This window comes from Cryptomeria japonica, chromosome 2 (genome assembly GCF_030272615.1).
Source record: "Cryptomeria japonica chromosome 2, Sugi_1.0, whole genome shotgun sequence".
NCBI classification, from domain to species: Eukaryota; Viridiplantae; Streptophyta; class Pinopsida; order Cupressales; family Cupressaceae; genus Cryptomeria; species Cryptomeria japonica.
In genome coordinates this window covers 569,079,904-569,100,151 of record NC_081406.1, presented here as the reverse complement: position 1 = coordinate 569,100,151, position 20,248 = coordinate 569,079,904, and the positions used below count along the sequence as shown (strand labels likewise).

The 20,248-nt window shown below is 37.6% G+C and overlaps 1 protein-coding gene across 1 annotated transcript in view; it reads left to right on the top strand.

Moving 5' to 3' along the window:
• Positions 1-20,248, top strand: part of LOC131043549 (uncharacterized) — a 216,920-nt gene that overhangs the window by 87,041 nt on the left and 109,631 nt on the right. Inside the window, exon 5 of the mRNA XM_057976765.2 lies at positions 4,647-4,773. Within this exon, the coding sequence (XP_057832748.2) occupies positions 4,647-4,773 (127 nt within the window). The remainder of the gene's footprint in view (positions 1-4,646; positions 4,774-20,248) is intronic.

The following is a 20,248-nucleotide window of genomic DNA, read 5'->3' as shown; positions in this document are numbered from 1 at the left end:
AGCACAACTTCCAGGCATGAAAAGGAGGCGAGTCAAGGGGAAGATCAGAGGCAGATAGTATATGAAGTTGATGAGTCTATGGAATCCATAGTACAGAATGATAAGCAAGAGAAAGGACAGACACCTCAACATTCATCAAGTCAATCTCCCCAAGTTGATGCTAATGAGAAACACGAAGAAAAGCATGATGATGAAGCAACATCTCCTTTCCGTGAAGATAGGCCACTACCTAAAGAAATACAAGTGAGGGAAACAAGATCTGCCATTCCTGATTGGCTGAAAGAGAGATTGACAAGGGTAGTTGTGGTTGAAGAGGAAGAAGATGTGTTTGACTTGGAAAGCCTTATAGGAAATTCTCATGAGGTAATGGAGAAGAAGAAGGCCACAAAGATGTCTAAGGTAATTAGAGATGAGACAGGATCCAAGAAAGTGCAGGTAGCTACACCAATGGTGGACAAATATGAGGATGAGATTCTTGCAGATGAGTATGACTTAGAAACATTTGAGCTTGGTCCACTTACCTCTGAACAAGCGATGGAAGAAGCAATTGATTCATTTGAAGCACTTAAAGATAAACTCAAAGAAGAAATGGAAAAGAATAAGAGGCTTGAAAGGGAGGTCAGTGCTTGGAGGAACTATTTTAGTCAACTTAATCAGCCCTTGAGACGTCAGGATCCAGCAGTATCTCCTTTACAAGCACTCCCTCTTGAATCAGTAGGCGAGGCAGAAAGGGTGAAGAGCTTGGTTCAGCTTATGAGCTCTTGGATTGATAAATCCCACACGGTAGCCGTTGAATTTGCAACAAGAATGATGAAGACAGTTCATCGAGCTATCCAGGTCCTTGAGATTATCCATAATCTAATGATAACTGTAGCTGCATTCACTCACACTAGAGATGTTATCATTCCTGTCTTACAAGTGATAAGACAAACACCAAGACGGATTCTGGCACAAGAAAAGATAATGGATGGAGGAACCCATAACCTCCTACAGTGGTCAGCTCTGCTCCAGATGAAAGAGGTCCTTGTTGAAGACATCAACACCAGATGCAGTCAAGTTGAAGGTATCATTCATCCAATTCAAGATAAGGTGTTTGAGGTGTTGTGTACCATTCTTGACAAGCGGATCGAGATTGAGACAGATGTGGACATCCAAGAGTTGGAGGAGAGAGTCAAGGTCATCTTTTGCAAAGAGGAGAACATCATCACAGATAAGCAACGAGATCAGATGTACACTACTATGTTCCTGATTGAGAAGACCAAAGAACTTGAACTTGGATGGGAGACAGCTCTTCTCACTGCTTTTGATCAAGTCCTTCACTTGGAAGAACGAATGAAGAATCTTCCTGAGATTCCCATTGCAGAAATTGAGGGAATTGTGTCCAGATTCATTGAATATGCTAAGAAAGAGCATAGGAAAGGGAACAACATTCTAGATGAAAAGTTGTTATAGGATGATGTGGCAGCTTAATTCCTATTGGTCTATGTCTCCTCGGTTTTTGTGCCAATTCTTTATTGGCTATGGATTAGTGATGTTTATTTAAATGGGGACTTTTTTGTAACAAACCCTAATTAGGGTTTAGGTGTCAAAATCTTAGCCGTTGATCTTCTTTTGATCTGGGCCATTCATTGTTTTTGAGGATGCTATATATACCCTCACTCATTTCATTTCAAGAGTTAGAAAAGTTAGAGAAGAGAGAGAGCTTAAAGAGAAGAAAGTTAGAAAGTTATTGTTGTAGCAAGATTGAGTAGTGAAGAAAGAATTTTGAACAATTGTTGTCCTTTTGGCTATGAGATCAATAAAATATTGAAGTTATGGTGTTTTATTGCAATACTTGTGGCTATCTCCATGATTGTTTATTTTCTTGAATCACTCTCAGTCCAAGTAGCAGTTAAGTTTTAAGTTTGAAAGACGAAGTGTTGTGCTTGATCTTTGATAAGATTCATATTCCAAACCACTAGCTTCTTACTGATTGTAAGGACGCCTTGTGTGGTCAACTGGAAACCTTGAGATTGATTAAGAATTCAATCATTCTTGGAAGTAGTGATATGTATCTCTATGATAGTATCTATATCCCTGATGATTTGAAAAACTATTGAGTCCCATTAGAAGATCGCATCAATTCCAGTAGAGTTGTAATTTCTTGGCGAAACTAAAATTGGTAGAATCTTATCAAGTCTGGTCTTCATTGAGTCATTCTTAGGATCAGTTCAAGTATTCCTTCCTTAAAACCCTTATCTTTTGACATTTTTTGAAAATCTGTTAGTATTAGGGAAATCCTCTTCTTGCATTTGGGAAGAAACACGGACAAGCTTTCTCTGAAAGTACATAAAGCCCCTTGAAGAAACAACATATACAACGACCACTGGTGCTTATCCACACGTAGAGATCCTACAACAAAGAACCTTGAAGTCATCCCGATTGATCCTTTTCGCGACATCTTCAGCATTCAGAGACTTTAATCAAGAGAGGATAAGGTACCTTTTAGGTATTTTATTCTGTGTTTGGTCGTGTACAAAATACACATCAACACTACCCTACAGAGGATGTGATATAATCTATAGGTCATTTGGCCACGAATGCATAGAAGGCTGCCTTCTTCTCCTTAGAACGCTTTGTGACATGAGCTTGTTGTTGAGACCCTCTCTGGTTCTACAAAACTTCTGGATATGACGAAGTTTACCGTAATCCTTTTACCACAATCCTTCCGACATGATATTGGGTAACAAAGCCATCCCTCCCTTTATCTAGAGACATCGAGATCAACTTCTCAAAACTCACAAAAAACCCATCAAAAAAATCAGAAAACCCCAAAAACAACACCCTTAATGATTTTTTGTGGAAAAAATTAGAAAACTCTCAAGTAGAGAAAGAACCCACGATTTTTGTGTGAAAAAATCATGCAAAAAAACAAACATAGAAACCACAAGTTTTGAAGAGAAAATCGTGCAAAACCTTGCATGATTTTTTGTGGAGAAAAACCAGAAAACCCATCCACAATTTTTGATGAGAAAATCATACAAAACTCCCTCAGTCTGTTCAAAAACTTTACTTGCGGCAATCGCAAGTAGTAAACAAAAATAAACTCCCTAATTTTTGTGGACAAAATCAAGCAAAACCCTTCCATGATTTTTTGTGGACAAAAATAAAAAAACACAAATATTTTTATGAAAAATATTTGCCAAAAAAAAACTTAAGCTCAGATACCATGAAATGATAATTAAATGTTATAATTAATTAAGGAGAGGAATACTCTCCTTATATAGAAAATTACAAGATGATTTTTCCATAACGGAAACAATTGAGAATAGAAACACGAAAGATAGAAAGGAAACTTCCTAAAACTAACTAAATATGAAAGCCATAAATAGAAGTTTCTAAATACTAACTAAATGACTAAGATGACCATTATATGAATATTACAATATTATTTTAATAACACACACATGCCACTTACTAGAACACTTGTCATGTTTGTTAACAAGTGTCTCATCCTTGGAAGTATAGTCAATCGTTGAGTTTGACTTGCCTACCTCCACTTGCTTCCTATATATGCAAGCTTGTTTTGTACATTTTATTGAAGTCTTAAATAATATCAATTAGGCTTAGTTTGTGAACTCATAGCTTGTGGTTTGGTCTTTGCTTTCTAATTGTGGCTAATCCCAACATTGTATCAAAGCCAAGTTAGGAAAACCCTTCCCAATCCCGCACCTAGCCTAGGCAAGAGTTCCTCATAGAGGCATCATTGCATTTCATATGTTGTTTCAATTGTTTCTGTGAGTGATTTAAATCAATAGTGTTGCATGCATTTGTTTGGTTTGTTTGGCTTATCTACTTGTCTCAAATCTTGTGCTTAGTTTGTGTGTTCATAGCTTGTGGTTTGGTCTTTGCTTTCTAATCTTGGCTAATCCCAACTGTATGCACCATTTTCATGTCACACTTCTTTATATAGCTTTCCTTTTCGGTTTCTTTCACTTTCCTAGAGATGTCTTGATATTTTTATCTCATTTTTCCTTGTGACAGGGGAGTTTCCCATTTTTGGTGTTGTCATGTTCACTCTTATTCCCGAGTCCTGACCATGAACCTCCGTTGTCTTTACCTATTTTAGTCATTTATGGAAATTTACCTATGTTAGTCATTTGTGGAAATTTACTATAATTTCAATTTTCTTAATTGTAGAAGGTTCATCTGCAAGCTTAATTGGTTTTTGATTATGATACTTGATATCCTCATCATTTTCCTGTTAAGGTTGTTATAAAGACTTTTGTGCTATGTTTGGATTTTTAAATATTTAATTGCTCTTCTTGGCAAAGCTAAGTAACTTTACTACTAATCCCTGTGTTGATGCGTTTCAACTTCTTGTAACACATTCAAATCTGGTATGGAGGGTTCTGTGGCTGTGCGATATGGTATTATCACATCAGATTGATGTTTTTTTTCCCACAATAATGATATTTAAGTCACAGAAGTGGTCCCTTCATATCGCTTCTTGTTTTTTAGAGTTTTGTAGATTCAACAATTTCCAATTTTGTTATTCTAAAGGCTTGAATTAAATTTTGCAGAATTGAAGGTTTTACATTAATGTATGTTTCTAATGCTTTTAGTTATGCTGCAATCCTATAATTCTTGCTCAACATTGGAAGCAGGTTGTTGAGTGCAGGACTTCACAGTGAAGAAGCCATAAGCTGGGCAGAGGCTTTAGAGCCTGAGCAGATTTTACAACGTATTATGTGGATTGCAGCTAATACCATGAATTCTCACCTATTAGAAAAGGTACTGAAAAGTGTAGAGCAATGCTTCTATTCCAGATCCAGCAAAATATTTTTTTCCTGCATATGCATGTGGCATGGGTTTTAGTTGGCGATGAATGCCTTTGAAGTGCTTGCGTTGGTTGAACATTTATGGGCAACTTAAACTTCCAAAATAATATAATGCTAGGTCTCAAAATATGTATGCTCATGTTACAGCCATCTTCTCTTTTGGTTTATGTTAGTTTTTTTACTTTTGCAGTTAGTTCCGAATTAGATAGAATATCTAAAATACTGAGAGGTAATTCTTTGATTGAATAAAATGCACTTGAGGTCTGCTGGATGCTGACATTGAGTTGTTTCGTTCTTTATTATTATTGTTGGCACACTCATTATCTACAATTCAATTGTACAGATGGAGTGACCTTTTATTAAGTAAATTGCCATTTTGTAACATATTTCAAAGGGTTTAGTATTACCTTTTTAATGATTGTTGGGTCGGCCTGCCAAAGTTGAATAAAAATATGAACTTTTCTTTACCTATTTATATATTTATTTAAGATTAATACTAGACATTGGACTGAAAAACTATATGAAATGCAAAAATCATTAATTATTGAAAATCCTATCATGTGTCCTCAATACATGCCTTTGTATGTGTTGTGACCATTTCACACATCGCCCCATTAGAATGGGGACCCCCTCTTTTTCGCTTTTGTTTTGCCTGTTCTTCTCTCTGCTTTTAGGGTTTTGGGTGAGTGAGTTGTCTGTCTGGGCTAGGGCTAAACCTTAGGGGTTTGTTTTGGATGTTATTCAAGCTAAGTCTAGTCAAATTTTGAAAGTTGTTAAGTGTCCTCCCGAGGATTGAGATTGTTGAAATGAGGTAAGCCTGTCAGGAGAGTCAGATAGGTCTCAGGCTAAGTCTAGATTGAGGGTTTTCAGGGTAAAATCCAGTTTTGACTAAGTGTTAGCATTTTGAAGGTGAAATTGTGTGTTTTTGCATAGGTGAGTTTTGATCAATTTTTTGAAGTAAGATGATGCCTGAAACACAAAAATCGCTCCTGACCCTTGCTGAGGGTCCAGGGCGAAATTCATCCTGAGTGCAAATTCTTGTTTTGAGAAGGCTTCCTAACTGGTTCGTGGCCTTGAGAATGACCTAACTCTGCCTTGTGAAGTGATTGGAGACTTAAATTTTGAATAATTTAGCCAGAAAGGGTGAAATCGCTCCTGACCCTCTCTCAGGGTCCAGGGCGAAAATGTTATCTAAGGCATATTTGTCACTGACTTTTCTAAATTGTTTGTGCAGGGTCTCTAGGAGGGATGATTGGACGTGGTTTGATGCTTCTGAAGATTTGAAGGCATGAAAAATGGTGAATTTTGAAGGCTAAGGGAAAACTCGCTCCTGTCCCTTGCTGAGGGCCCAGGGCGAAATTTTGATTTCCCTCATCTGGCAGTGAAAGAGGACAAAGTGTTGAACATGAATGGAAAACAAATGACTTTCTCCACCTGCCTGAAGGAGTTTTAACTTGAGATGATGAAGGATCTTATTGGAATCATCAAATTCGCTCCTGTCCCTTGCTGAGGGTCCAGGGTGAAAAAACTTATTAAAGTCATTCCTGACCTTGTTTGGTCAAATTGAGATATCAAAGGCGTGGTGGAAGACAAAATGAGCATGATGAAGCATCCAGACTTGATTGAAGATAATGAAATGATTGAGTTTTGCCTAAGAAGGGTAATTTTGCTCCTGACCCTCTCTCAAGTTCCAGAGCGAAATTCTTTATATGCACATTTTTAGACCTTTCTTGGACATGAACTTTTGTTCATAGCGTGAAACAAGATGAAATCTTCCCTAGCAAAGACATTTCATGATGAAAGGTGAGGCATTTTGGTCTAGAAGGCAAATTTCGCTCCTGACCCTCTCTGAAGGTCCAGAGCGAAATTTTCAAATGGCACAATTTTTTGCAAAGTCAAAGTGATTTTTACAATTGGAATAGATAAAGGCAAGTGTGTTTTACCCATTGAATATAATTTGGACGATCAACAAGGAGGCAATCAAGCCAGGTTTGCAAAGTCGCTCCTGACCCTCTCTAAAGGTCCAGGGCGAATTTCTAAGTTTCTCTCCTTTCTTTGAAGAATTAAGACAAAATCTTGATTGAATGAGTGAGGAAGGGTGTGTTTTGACCGTTGAAGATAATTTGGAGGGCTAGCAAAAGATGGATAAACTTGAATTTGCAAAATCGCTCCTGATCTTCACTGAAGGCCCAGGGCGAAAAACCTAATATCCAACCTTTTCCTCCAAAATTAAATTAAGCTAAGTCTTCACACAAGTTTGAAACGATGTTTGAAATGCCTTGAGGTGGAATTGAGATGCTAAGATTACAAATTTGGATGACAATGGGGAAAATCTCTCCTGACCCTCTCCAAGGGTCCAGGGCGAAATTTCCCAGTATGCCCACTTTCCTTGCATTTCGAGATGATATTTTTGTTTCCAAGACTCAAAAGGGAGTGGAGAATGATGTTCTACGCCTTAAGAGTAATTTGAAGTTGGAATGATCAAGAATTTGTGCAAAAGACTCAAATTCGCTCCTGACCCTCACTGAAGGTCCAGGGCGATTTTTACAAAACCAACAACTTCCCTCCAAGATTACGCTAAGGCAAGGTTGTGCAAAGGTGGAAAAGGTCTTCTAAAGCGTGGTGAACAAAGATTTGACTTCAAAACTTGATAATCCTAGGCTAAAATACAAAAGTCGCCCCTGTCCCTCACTGGAGGCCCAGAGCGAAAATCTTTGGAGCACCTATTTTGCCTTGCAAAAGCAAATTAAGCATGCATGGAACGAGTGAAGGAGATCATCGCTTATCCCACAAGGAGAATTGGCAAATAAAAGGATGAAGGATTGAGAGCAAAAGTGAAAAATCGCTCCTAACCCTCTCTAAGGGTCCAGGGCGAAAAAATCCTAATAGCACTTTCCTCCTAGAGATCAAGTGAAATTAAATTCAAAACTCCAATAAGAAATGCCATTTAAATGCCTAAATGAAGTCTTGGACAAGAAAAATGAGGAATGCAAGGCCTAAATTGAAAGTTCGCTCCTGACCCTTGCCAAGGGTCCAGGGTGAAGTTAGTGGCATTCTTTATTTTTACCATATTTGAGCATTAATATCCTCCAAATTGTATTAAATGCCAAAATTGCTAACTTCGAAGCATTTGAAAAATTAAATTAAATTGGCATTTACTAAATTAATTTTGAGCCTTAAAAAAAAATCGAATTTTTATTGTAAAGGCATTTTAAATTAATTTTTATCAAATTAAAATTAAATATGGAGTGCCTAAGGTCTTATTTTTTATTTATTTTATCAAGTCGGCCCCTCCTTTTTGCAAATTTATTTATTTTTTTAAGCCTATTTTGCCAAGTCGGCCTAGGGGGAGCAAGTGGTAAGCGCTCTATATATTGGAGGTGTTTTTTCATCATTCAAATCATTCACTCATTGCTTCAAGTGCGAATTTGGAGAGCAAGAAGGAGGTGCGAAATCTGGTCTATTTGGAGCGAATTTATCTCAAGTGTTGGAGACTAGAAGGAGGTGGAGTTGATTCTTGTGAAGACTAAAGGAGGCGCATTCTATTCAAGGGAGAGCTTTGATCTACATTTTGCCTAGCAAAATTCACCTATTTTTGCATCATTTCTTAGAATTAGTACTCAAGTGGAGGTATGGCGTAATCACCTTAACACCATTGTTGAAGATTTGAATTTTGAGCTTTGTTTTGAAAATTCTAAGTTTGACGTAGTTAATTAGGAAATGATAACTCAAGATTTATCATGAAGTTTCCTAATTAAAATCCTAAATCTTCTTTTCTACTCTATATTTCTACGCTTCAAGATATATTACTAATTATGAAATGTTGTGTAGGTGTCAAGATGGCGACTCCAAAGGTAGGAGCATCTACTAGTCGTCCAGCTCTCATGAAGGAAGATCAGAAGAACGAAGAATTGGAGACCAGGATCGTGTCTAAGTGGAGCAATATCGGAGATACCAACTTGGGAAACTTCAGTGTGAAGAAGTTTCGAGAGGTCCCTTACATTGGCAAGCCATCGCCTGTCGCAAAGAAGATAATTGAAAGTGGCATCATCAAGGCGGCCGGTTTCCCTCCAGTAGTCCAGTGTCATGAGCTGATGATCGAGTGTGCCTGCCATTATGACTCACAATCAAGATCGATCGTATCCAAGGAAGGAAACACTTTGGCTTACCTGTCAGAAGAGGCTATAAGTGAGGCTCTCCATCTTCCAGAACATAAAGATATGATTTACAAAAGCCTAGAAGGAGCCAGGTCAATGTATGAGGATGATCCCGACACTTGCCTGAATCTCATCAATAAGAATTGGTTACTCAAAAGTCGTCCTCGTTTGAGCAAGATTCCCAACACACCACATAGGATCAACTTCCAGGAGGAGTACAAAGATTTGATAACTTTGCTCAATCGAGTTACAGGGGCTCCTCAAGCCTTCTATTTCGAGAAATGGATGTTCTACTTCATCCAAGTGATAGTCCAAGGAAAAGGAACGATTCATTCGGCTAGAATTATTAGCCATTGTCTGGATGTGCAGTTGAGAAGACTAAAGCCTACTAGATCATTCCACATGAGCTCATATGTCATACATGCCCTGATCAGGAGTTTCGAATATGCTGGGCTACCTCACAGAGGAGTGATTGGAAGAGGACCCGGAGAGATGAGAGTTTGTGACTCTTATGATCATTTGCATCATCCACCTAGAGGTGACTACAAGTTAGTCAATGACACCTTCACGATGAACATCACTAGGATATTGCAAGGTGGGATCCATAATCGACTATCTCTGGATGCATAAGAACTGGTGAAGAAGTATGGTGCATGGTTCATCCAGTTTCAAAAGTTTACATATATCAGAGTTCATGGGTGTCCTTTACCTCCCTACATGTTGCTGAGGTATCCGACAGACAGGATAGTGCTACTTGAGGTGACTAGACAGTTAGCAGCTTATGCAAAGGCATTCAGACACAAGCATGGAAATGGAATTCCCGTGCCCATCATATTGGGGAATTTAGTTGAGGTATGTCCTAATACTCGAGCCTTGGATGATGCAAAGAAGGAATTGGCTTTATATTCATTCACATTCTTTGCCTCGAGGGAGAATTTTGATCCTCACGGTTATATGGAGGAGACAGTTGGTAAGAGGTACAAACACGAATTTCAGGTAGAGGACTTTTGGATGAATCTCTCAAGTGATTTGGAGGTTAAAAGAAAGATGCATTCCAGGCTACCCTTAGATCTTATCAGAAAATGCAAAGTTTATAGGGTAGCAGATCAAGCACAGGATAGCGGCAGACATCTCCAATCATCTTATGACAGAGAAGACAAAGCTGTGAAGATAGATTGGAATGAACCTGAGGTTTTGGACTTGAGGGCTTTGATGGCTCCAGTTTTGTCATGTACTCGCAGATGGGTGGATGCACAACATCAGAAGCTAAGAGAGCAGAACATACCAATGACTTTTACTTTGGAGGAAAGACCAAAAGAAGGAGGAGCGAGCGTAAGTGAAGACAATTCTCATCCTAGAGGCGCAAAGAGGAAAGAAAGACCTGAGAAAAGAGAACCTTCCAAGAAGAAGAAAGAGGCCAATCGAGATCGCTCATCAGGCACATCTTCTCGACATGGAAAGAAGGCAAGTCAAGCTGAAGGACAAGAGAAGACGGTGCCTGAGGTTGATGAATCTATGGAGTCCATGGTACAGAATGATAAACCTAGAAAGGGGCAGACACCTCAGCATTCATCAAGTCAATCTCCCCAAGTTGATGAGCTACATGAGGAGAAGAATGATGATGAAGCGACATCTCCTCTTCGAGAAGATGAACCATTGCCTAAAGAAATACAAGTAAGAGAGACGAGATCTGCCATTCCGGATTGGTTGAAGGAGAGACTGACGAGGGTGATTGTGATTGAAGATGAAGATGATGTAATTGACTTAGAGAGCCTTATAGGAAATTCTCAAGAAGTAACGGAGAGGAAGAAGGCCACCAAGATGTCCAAGGTGATTAGAGATGAGACAGGATCCAGGAAATTGCAGATAGCTACGCCAGTAGTGGACAAATGTGAAGGTGAAATCCTTGCAGATGAGTATGATGTAGAAACATTTGAGCTTGGTCCCCTCATTACTGAACAGGCATTGGATGAGGCAACCGATTCATTTGAAGCACTTAAGGACAAGCTTAAAGAAGAAATGGAAAAGAATAGAAAGCTTGAGAGAGAAGTCGGTGCTTGGAGAGGCTACTTTACCCATCTCAATCAGCCCTTGGGACATCAGGATCCGGCAGTATCTCCTGTGCAAGCACTTCCCCTCGAATCAGTTGGCGAGGCAAAAAGGGTCAAGAGCTTGGTTCAGCTTATGAGCTCTTGGATTGACAAATCCCACACGGTAGCTGTTGAATTTACAACAAGAATGATGAAAACAATCCATCGAGCTATCCAGGTCCTTGAGATCGTCCACAATCTAATGATAACTGTAGCCGCTTTCGCTCACACTAGAGATGTTATCATTCCTGTTCTGCAAGTAATCAGGCAAACACCAAGGAAAATCCTAGCACAAGAAAAGATAATGGATGGAGGAGCTCATAACCTACTTCAGTGGTCAACTCTACTCCAGATGAAGGAGTTTCTTTTCGAGGACATCAGCACCAAATGCAATCAAGTTGAGGGCGTCATCCATCCAATTTAGGATAAGGTGTTTTAAGTGTTATGTACCATTCTTGGAAGGAGGATCGAAGTTGAGACGGATGTGGACCTCCAAGAGTTGGAAGAGAGAGTCAAAGTCATCTTTTGCAAAAATGAGAATGTCATCACAGATGAGCAACGGGATCTAATGTTCACTACTATGCTCCTGATTGAGAAGATCAAAGAACTCGAACCTGGATGGGAAGCTGCCCTTCTCACTGCCTTTGATCAGGTTATCCACTTTGAGGAGCGCATGAAGAATATCCCCGAGATTCCTATTGCTGAGATTGAAGGAATTGTGTCCAGATTCGTTGCATATGCTAAGAAAGAACATTGGAAAGGGAATAAGATTCTAGAAGAAAGGTTGTTATAGAACGATGTGGCATCTTAATTATCATTGGTCTATGTTTCCTCGACTTTTGTGCCAATTAAATATTTGGCTATGCATTTAATAATGTTCATCTAAAAAGGGAACTTTCTGTAACAAATCCTAATTAGGGTTTAGGTGTCAAAATCTCAGCTGTTGATCTTCTTTTGATCTGGGCCGTTCATTGTAATTGAGGATGCTATATATACCCTCACTCATTTTCATTTTGTCATTAGAAATTAGAAGATTAGAGGTTAGGTATTAAGGAGATAGATAGTTAGAGCTTTTGGAGAGAAGAAAGTTATTTTGTAGCAAGATTGAGTAGTGAAGAAAGAATTTCAAACAATTGTTGTCTATTTTGGCTTTGAGATCAATAAAATATTGAAGTTATGGTGTTTTATTGCAATTCTTGTGGCTATCTTCATGGTTGTTTACTTTCTTGAATCATTCTCAGTCGAAGTAGTATTTAAGTTTGAAGGACTAAGTGTTGTGCTTGATCTTTGGTGAGATTCATGTTCCAAACCACTAGCTTCTTACTGATTGTAAGGACGCCTTGCGTGGTCAACTGGAGATATTTAGATTGCTTGAACCTTCAATCATTATTGAACTATTGATATGTATCTTTATGGTAGTATCTATAATTCTTGATGATTTGAAAACCACTAATCACCTTAGAAGATCGCATCAATTTCAGTGGAGTTGTAATTCCTTGGCAATACTGAAATTGGTAGAATCTTACCAAGTCTAGCCTACATTGAGTCATTCTTAGGATTAGATTAGAATTCATCTCTTGCAAACCCTATCTTTTGATCTTTTTTGAGAACCTGTTAGCTTTAGGAAAATCCTGTTCCTGCAGATCGAAAACTTAAGGCCCCTTGAGGAAACAACATTTACAACGACCACTGGTGCTTATCCACACGTAGAGATCCTACAACGAAGAACCTTGAAGTCATCCTGATTGATCCTTTTTCGCGATATCTTCAGCATTCCGAGGCTTTACTCAAGAGAGGATAAGGTACCCTTGGGTATTTTATTCTGTGTTTGATAGTGTGCAAAATACACGTCAATAGTATGTCATATTACTTTGCAATATTCCATCTATCACATCTCCTACAATAGTGCTATTCTGGTGCATAACGTGTTCACGCTCGTGTGCTTCATTCCGCCTTTACATTCTTTCCTGTTTCTCCCCTCTTGACATTCCCTATCTTCCATCATTCATTCTTCTTCTCTGTCTCATGTATTTTTTTCTGTTAGTACACGCTACTCTACAATTCCATTTTGCTATCTTTATTCCTTCCATCGCCAACATGGTGTTTCCACATTGTCTTAATTTTAATTGCAGATGCATCTTATCTCATTGTTTCTTCTTATGTACATTCCATTTTCTTCTACACTGTACAACCACCACACTCATTTTGTCGCCATTACTACATACCCCCTCCAACCTATTTTCCACAATATTTTGCACTTTTTTTGATCAATTCCTCCCAAACATTTCTATTTATATTTCTCCCACTTCATTAGCACACTCTCTCCCTGCACTTTTCTCTTTGCCTTGCATCTCATCTTTTCATCTTCCTAGTCTTTCCATTCTACTGTGATTTTTCTTTACGTATCTTATCCTCCTCTATTTCGCTAGCTATTATCTAGTCCCGATATGTGATGTAGGGTTATGGAGTAGTGTACATATGGCCACACATTGACATCACCTTAGAATGGTCAATAGCAGATTCTAGAATTTCTGATTCAATGTATGTGCAAACATATACTTTTTCATAGAATGAGAGAAGTAACAGAAAGTTTAGTGATGCTACATCAAGCAATTCTAAGTCTTTAGTTTGGCTACATTGAGCTATTGTTAGTACATTTTTTTGTTAAAATATCTGTGAAAGAATTCTGACACAAAATCCTAATGACTGACATAAAACAAACAAGATTAAAGTAAGGATCCAAATTGCTTTGAAAGAAAGATGATGATGATGATGATTACTCTTGGGTGGTTTCCATTGCGGTTGAAGTGAAGCTTAGGAGTCGCTTGGAGTATTTGAATAAGATAGGGAACCAGTAGCGAAACCTTTTATGGACATAGATAACACATAAAGCTATTAGAATAATATCTTTCTCTTAGTGTTATTAATGGTCATTTAAGTTGTTTCTAATTTCGCCTCTAGTTAATGTTTGTTTCTTTTAGAAACATCATCTTTGTAACTCTATTTAAAGGAGCTTTGTCTCCTTGATTAATTGAACAACATCGATTCTTTGAAATCCATATGCTTTTGCATCTGTATTATGGTATCAGAGACTTGGTTATTTTCGAAATAATTTTTCAATTAAGACGAATTTTTAACAGTTTTTTTTTTGAAAAATTTCTTTGTTTATTCGAAATTGCTACTTTGGCAGTTCGTTTTGGCTGCACTACTAGGGTTTTCTCGCTATTTTCTGCCCTCTCCCGCGACCCGTCTCTCCTGCATTTCGCGCAACCACGCGTCGCATTTTTTTTTCCCGCCTGCAATTTTTTTCTACTATTTTTGGACGGAAATCTGCATTTTCAATTAGGGTTTTTACCCTTCAGATCAAGTTGAATTTTTTTTCCGATTGCAAATTCTTGGTGGGTTTTTTGAGATCTCAACTGGGTCGTTGTCAGAATTTTCTGGGTGCCTCGATTTTCGTCCCTTGATTTTCGAGCCAGCGAATCCAGATTCCGACAGTAGATTCCTTCTGGGTTTTTCGCAAGGATTTCTGGGTTGTCTTCATATTTTTTTGGGTCAGCCGAAATTTTTTTCTTGAAATTCGTGTCAGTCGTACTTCATTTTTTGAAGTTTGTACCTGCATTTGCCTCTGTTTCTGCATTGGGATTTGATTTTTTTGAATTCTGTGCCAGCGCCTCTTCTCAATTTTTTCATTTTTCGTGCATTGGGAAACGTGTAAGATGGCGTCATTGACCAACTTGATGCTGGAAGGCAGTCAGGTTTTGTGCACTTGGCATCTTCTTAGTACCTCGTTTTTCATGCCTCGAAAAGCATGAAGAGGGCTTCTGGGCATCGATGTTTGTTTCGGTTTTTAATATTTTTTTACCTAAAAAAAATTCTGATGGGTTTTAATATTTTTTTTCCCTTGAAAAAATCTGTGGGTTTTAATAATTTTGTCCTAAAAAATTATCTGTGGGTTTTTGAATATTTTTTGTCCCTGTAAAAAAAAATCATGGGAGGGTTTATGATTTTTACCTCAAAAATTGTACTTTGCTGCAGTCTATTTTTAGTCGCACCTGGAGTTGTGCGAACATCTGCACTAGTCTCTTGTTTGCAGTCTATTTTCGGGCATCTTGCTCATCTGCAATAGTTTGGAGGGTTTGCCGATTTTTTCTTCAAAATCGTGATAGCTGTTCTTGGTGTGTCTCTGGTTATAGGGAGGGACAGTTCTCCAACATCAGGTTGGACGGTTGGTGTTGTTTTGGGTATCTCCAGAAGTTCTGCAGTTTCTGGGAGGGTTGGTGGCAAACTCATCTCAAGTGGCAGAGTTAGTGGCAAGCTCTTGTCTTCTGTTGCAGCGTGTTCTGAGAAGAAGGGGGCAACCTTCTTTGTTATTTCTCTTGGTAGTTAGAACGATGACCATTAATGGAGGGTATTAGAATAATATCTTTCTCTTTGTGTTATTAATGGTCATTTAAGTTGTTTCTAATTTCGCCTCTAGTTAATGCTTGTTTCTTTTAGAAACATCATCTTTGTAACTCTATTTAAAGGAGCTTTGTCTCCTCGATTAATTGAACAACATCGATTCTTTGAAATCCATATGCTTTTGCATCTGTATTAAAAGTCTGTTAGTTTTAGGAGAACATAGCCTTAAAGAGGCATTGATTTTTTTTTTTTTGATAATTTTGTTGTTCCCAAGCATCAATCTGGGGCTTATGTAAATTACTAAAAATAAATTAAATTAGCACTATTATATATAATATATTTTTTTTGTTGATTGATAAATCTTGTAATTTTTTGGCTGCCCAAGTTAGTTGAGGTCACAAATAGGGTTCCTCATCCCTTGCATTAATGCAACTGGTCCAAACCTGTGAGCCTAATGGCCCAATGTGGGGCACAAAGCTTGTTAGCTCAACAGTCCAGTGGGAGTCTGAACTTGGGTGGCAACAACACCAGTGATAAGTTTTAACCAACACATCATGCCCTTCATATAATGTTAGACTACACTTTGTACACAGGCATTTATTGCTTATGCTAATGATATATCAACACCATAATTTTGATGTCTAAAAAGTAATATATAATATAAGTTACAATCACTAATGTAACTTTCCCATCAAAAAGTAAATACAAGTATACACAGATTGAAGTGTGTGCCATTCAATTGTCTCAAACTTTGTGGATTCAGTTTTCCTACATTTGGTATCAAATTGAGGAAGCCCTAGGAAGGGTATGCTGATTTAAAATTGTTATATATATTAAAACTTTATAAATTTTCAAAACTTACATAAACCTTTTTTTAGAAAACTTTGTAAATATTAAAAGCTTATAAACTTTTACTTCAAGGAAAGTTGACTTTTGTTTTATATGTGTGAGATAATGAAAGAAAACTTTTTTAAAACTTTGTTAAATGTATGAAAAAACTATATAAAGATTGGAATCTTTTTTTAATATACATATGATTAAGAATAGAATCACATGAATCGTAATGAATGAAATATGGTGTAGGCAATAAGTATAAAGTAGAAAAATTGCAAAGATGAATATGATGCCAACAAATTAATCAGAAACGTAATACAGTGGTGGCAATTGGTAGGTAGATAAAACATAACAGAAACAAAATGCAGACGGTAGGAGCAATGACAAAAGGCGTTGGAAATATAGCTTGAAAAGAATAGAGACAGAGACGTTAGATGAGGACGATGCAAACTGGCAAAGGTGTGCAACGAGAGCACAGATAAAGATGATTCTCAGCAGAGAGGTAACGTGAGGCAAAAAGAACTCATAAATTCTCACACAAACTTCAACTTCTGCTTGCACACAGGAGGGCAGGTAATAACAGTAAAATCAGAGAGAAAACGTGACAAACAGAGAATCCACAGAGACTAAATGATAATATATATCAAGAACATGCAGAAACGTTTTTTTTTTAACTGCTAAAAACAACATTAAAGAAACAGATAATATGAATTATAAAGTGCAAAAGTACGATATTGATGAATCGTATTTGGAAAGCCTACAGAGAAACGTTAGAACACTGTAGATTAAAGCAAATAGAAACTTAAAAAAACCTGCAGGCGAATTAGAGATGCAATTTAATAGTGCAAAATGTTATGGCAGCAAGCCTTCCAAAACTGATAAATATAAATTATAAAATGTAGGAAAAGAGGTTAGAAACATAGTTTTGGTGGCAAGCCTTCCAAAACTCAAAACTCAAACTAGAAAGAAGACTTTGGCGGCAAGCCTTCCAAAGCCACAACTTTAAACCATCTAAAGAAGAAACTTTGGCGGCAAGCCTTCCAAAGTTTAAAAAACAAACAAACTAGAATCTAAGAAGATTAAACCTACAGGCAAACAAGTTTGAAAAGAAATTTAAAATCTGAAATAAAAAAAAAACCTGCACGGTAGAAAATATTAGAGAAAGAACTTCTTCTCCTCTCTAGAATAACTCCAAGAAGGTGAACTCCACAGAATGGTAACCTTCATCAATCTCAACTTGAAACAAGGATTCGAACCTGCTCTGATACCATGAAAGGAAATACAAGAGCAAGGAAAGAAAAACAAAATCCAAGTAAGTTTATTGATGAAGTAAATGCTACCAAGAGAAATACAAAAACCTTGGAGCAATCACCCAAATGTGAAGGAGGCACAAAAACTTTTGAAAGGGGAAAAGCAAAGAAAAACCCCTTGTGATATTATGAATGAGGCAATGCCTAAAATGAGAGAGAGAGAGAGAGAGAGAGAGAGAGAGAGAGAGAGAGAGAGCAAGAAGCTCTTTTACAATAACATCATTAAGAAAAAATGAGAGAGGAGACATCTCTTAAATAGAGATGAGGAGAGGAGTTACAAAGTAACTCCCAAATCTATGAATGCCACCATTCATAAAATGTGTGTGCCATGTGTCCACATCCTCTTATGGAGGAAATCTAATATTCCTTAATAAAGGAAAATAAAAGAAATGACTTGTCCTCACCCATGTACTAGAGGACAAATTACATGTAGGAATTCCAACTGTATATCCTAAACTTAATATAAATAAACCTAAGCCAAGTAAAGATTAAATATTCTAACAAGTTTGAAGGCAGAAAGGAGAAATCAGCGTCAGATCTTTGTGCATTTATTCTTTTGACATTTTCTTAGGTGGAAAATTTTGGCAACATGCTCATTTCATTTTCATAACTCAATTGAAACATGTTACTAAGTTTTTGGAACAGTTTTATGTGGTTGATTGTAATCCTTCCATTAGACTTATGGAGGTTGGACTGAAAGTGCCAGTCTTTTATAGTTCACAATCTATTGATGAGTCACTCAACAAACAAGTGGTGAGAAGTTCGATATATTTTACATCCACATGATTAGAATTTATTTTTACTGTTACTTGTCTCCCTCAGTTTTTGGCCCAACCAAAGATTGTTCATTGGCATAAAATGAAATGAGTGTTGTGATATGTCAAAGGTACTCTTGTTTTGGGCATTCTCTATCAATGTGCAGATGATTTCAGGTCAATAGGATATAAGGATTTTGACTGTGCTGGTTAGTTGATGCTTGGAGATAAATACAACTTAAGGCCATGGAAGTTTGCCAATGTCTTCCAGGGCTAAATTGAGACCTTGTGTTGTGGATGACCTCCAAAACATAGTGGGATACTTATCCATGAAAAGTCTTCCAACAACATAAGCAACAACATAGTCTGTAATAAATTGCACCACATAGTGTGGCCTTACCTCAATGATCATCTCATCAAATAAAGTGAAAGTACTTGTACTAATTTTACCCTATTTGACACATCCATGGATTTCAAGAACATTATTCCAGGCTTGATCGTTACAAGGAAAAAATTTCTCCTGTAAGTCCACCAATTTCACATGATAGCGGAACACATCTTTTCCCACTCCGTGCAATATTAAGCAAGGACATTATTCACATGTTGTATTGCATCCCTTAACATGTGAATCCTCAAAGTCTCATAGGAGGGACCTTTGAACTATAGCTTGCATGTATGGAGACCTAGAAACATTGGACGATAGGATAGAATTGTACCAACAATTTTCAATAGCTTTTTTTGGGTATTCATGAGTTGTCGTTTTCTGCCCCACATTCTTTACAGTTGGTTGTGATCTTGTAGTACATGTTGCAAAGAAGGCACTAATATTTCCACCCTTTGTGTTATGTCTTTCTGATGTACAAGGTGTAGATGATTTTTTCATTCACATAATCCTAAAGATCTTCTTTCTATAGCATATTCTTAAATGCAAATATATATAATCTTCAAATGAGATGTTCATAAATAATACATCCTTTCAACTATGCACTCTTTAGTCTTAACAAAGATTAGTTTCCCAACCTTCCCTTCTTAATCTTCTTTTCAAATCTACATACTTCATTTACTCATGGCTTCTCATATATCTAGCATTTATTCTTCTTTTACAAATCTGCCTCCTGATATGTCTTTGTATTCCACACATACCATCATATAGACGTTGCGCTATACTGATTTCAGTAGTTGGACGATTCTTCCTCCAACCGAATTAGATGGCATGGTTGGCCTCATCTTGTCTCATGAGTAGATTTGGTTCAACTATCGAATCAAATTGAGATCCAATGAACAATTTGCTAAAAAAAATGAACTCTCGTATGTAGATCCTGCACACAGGTTAGTAGTACCAAACATGTAATCATATAAATCATAATAATGATAAATGTTAGAAAGATCACTATTGCAATTTGGAGGGACTAGCTTCCTCGAGCCATTTTCCCAACTTGAGAGAGACTAGCTTCCTTGAGCCATCTCTGTCCAACTTAAGAGGAACTAGCTTCCTTGAGCCATTGTCCAACTTGAGAGAGATTGGCTTCCTTGAGCCATCTCTATCCAATCTTGAGAGAGACTGACTTCCTTGAGCCATCTCTGTCTAACTGAAAAGGACTGACTTTCTTTAGGTCATCCTTCTTACTAAGGGTGTTGACTTCCTTGAGCCCTTATTCTTACTTAGGGTGCTGACTTCCTTGAGTCAAGCTGCCCACCTTTGGCTTCCTTGAGCCTTTATTCTTACTTAGGGTGCTGACTTCCTTGAGTCAAGCTGCCCACCTTTGGCTCCCTTGAGCCCTTATTCTTTAGTGAGGAATGACCTTCTTCGTGTCATCCTACTCTACTAGGGTGCTGGCTTCCTTGAGCCTAACCGCCCATTTTTGGCTTCCTTGAGCC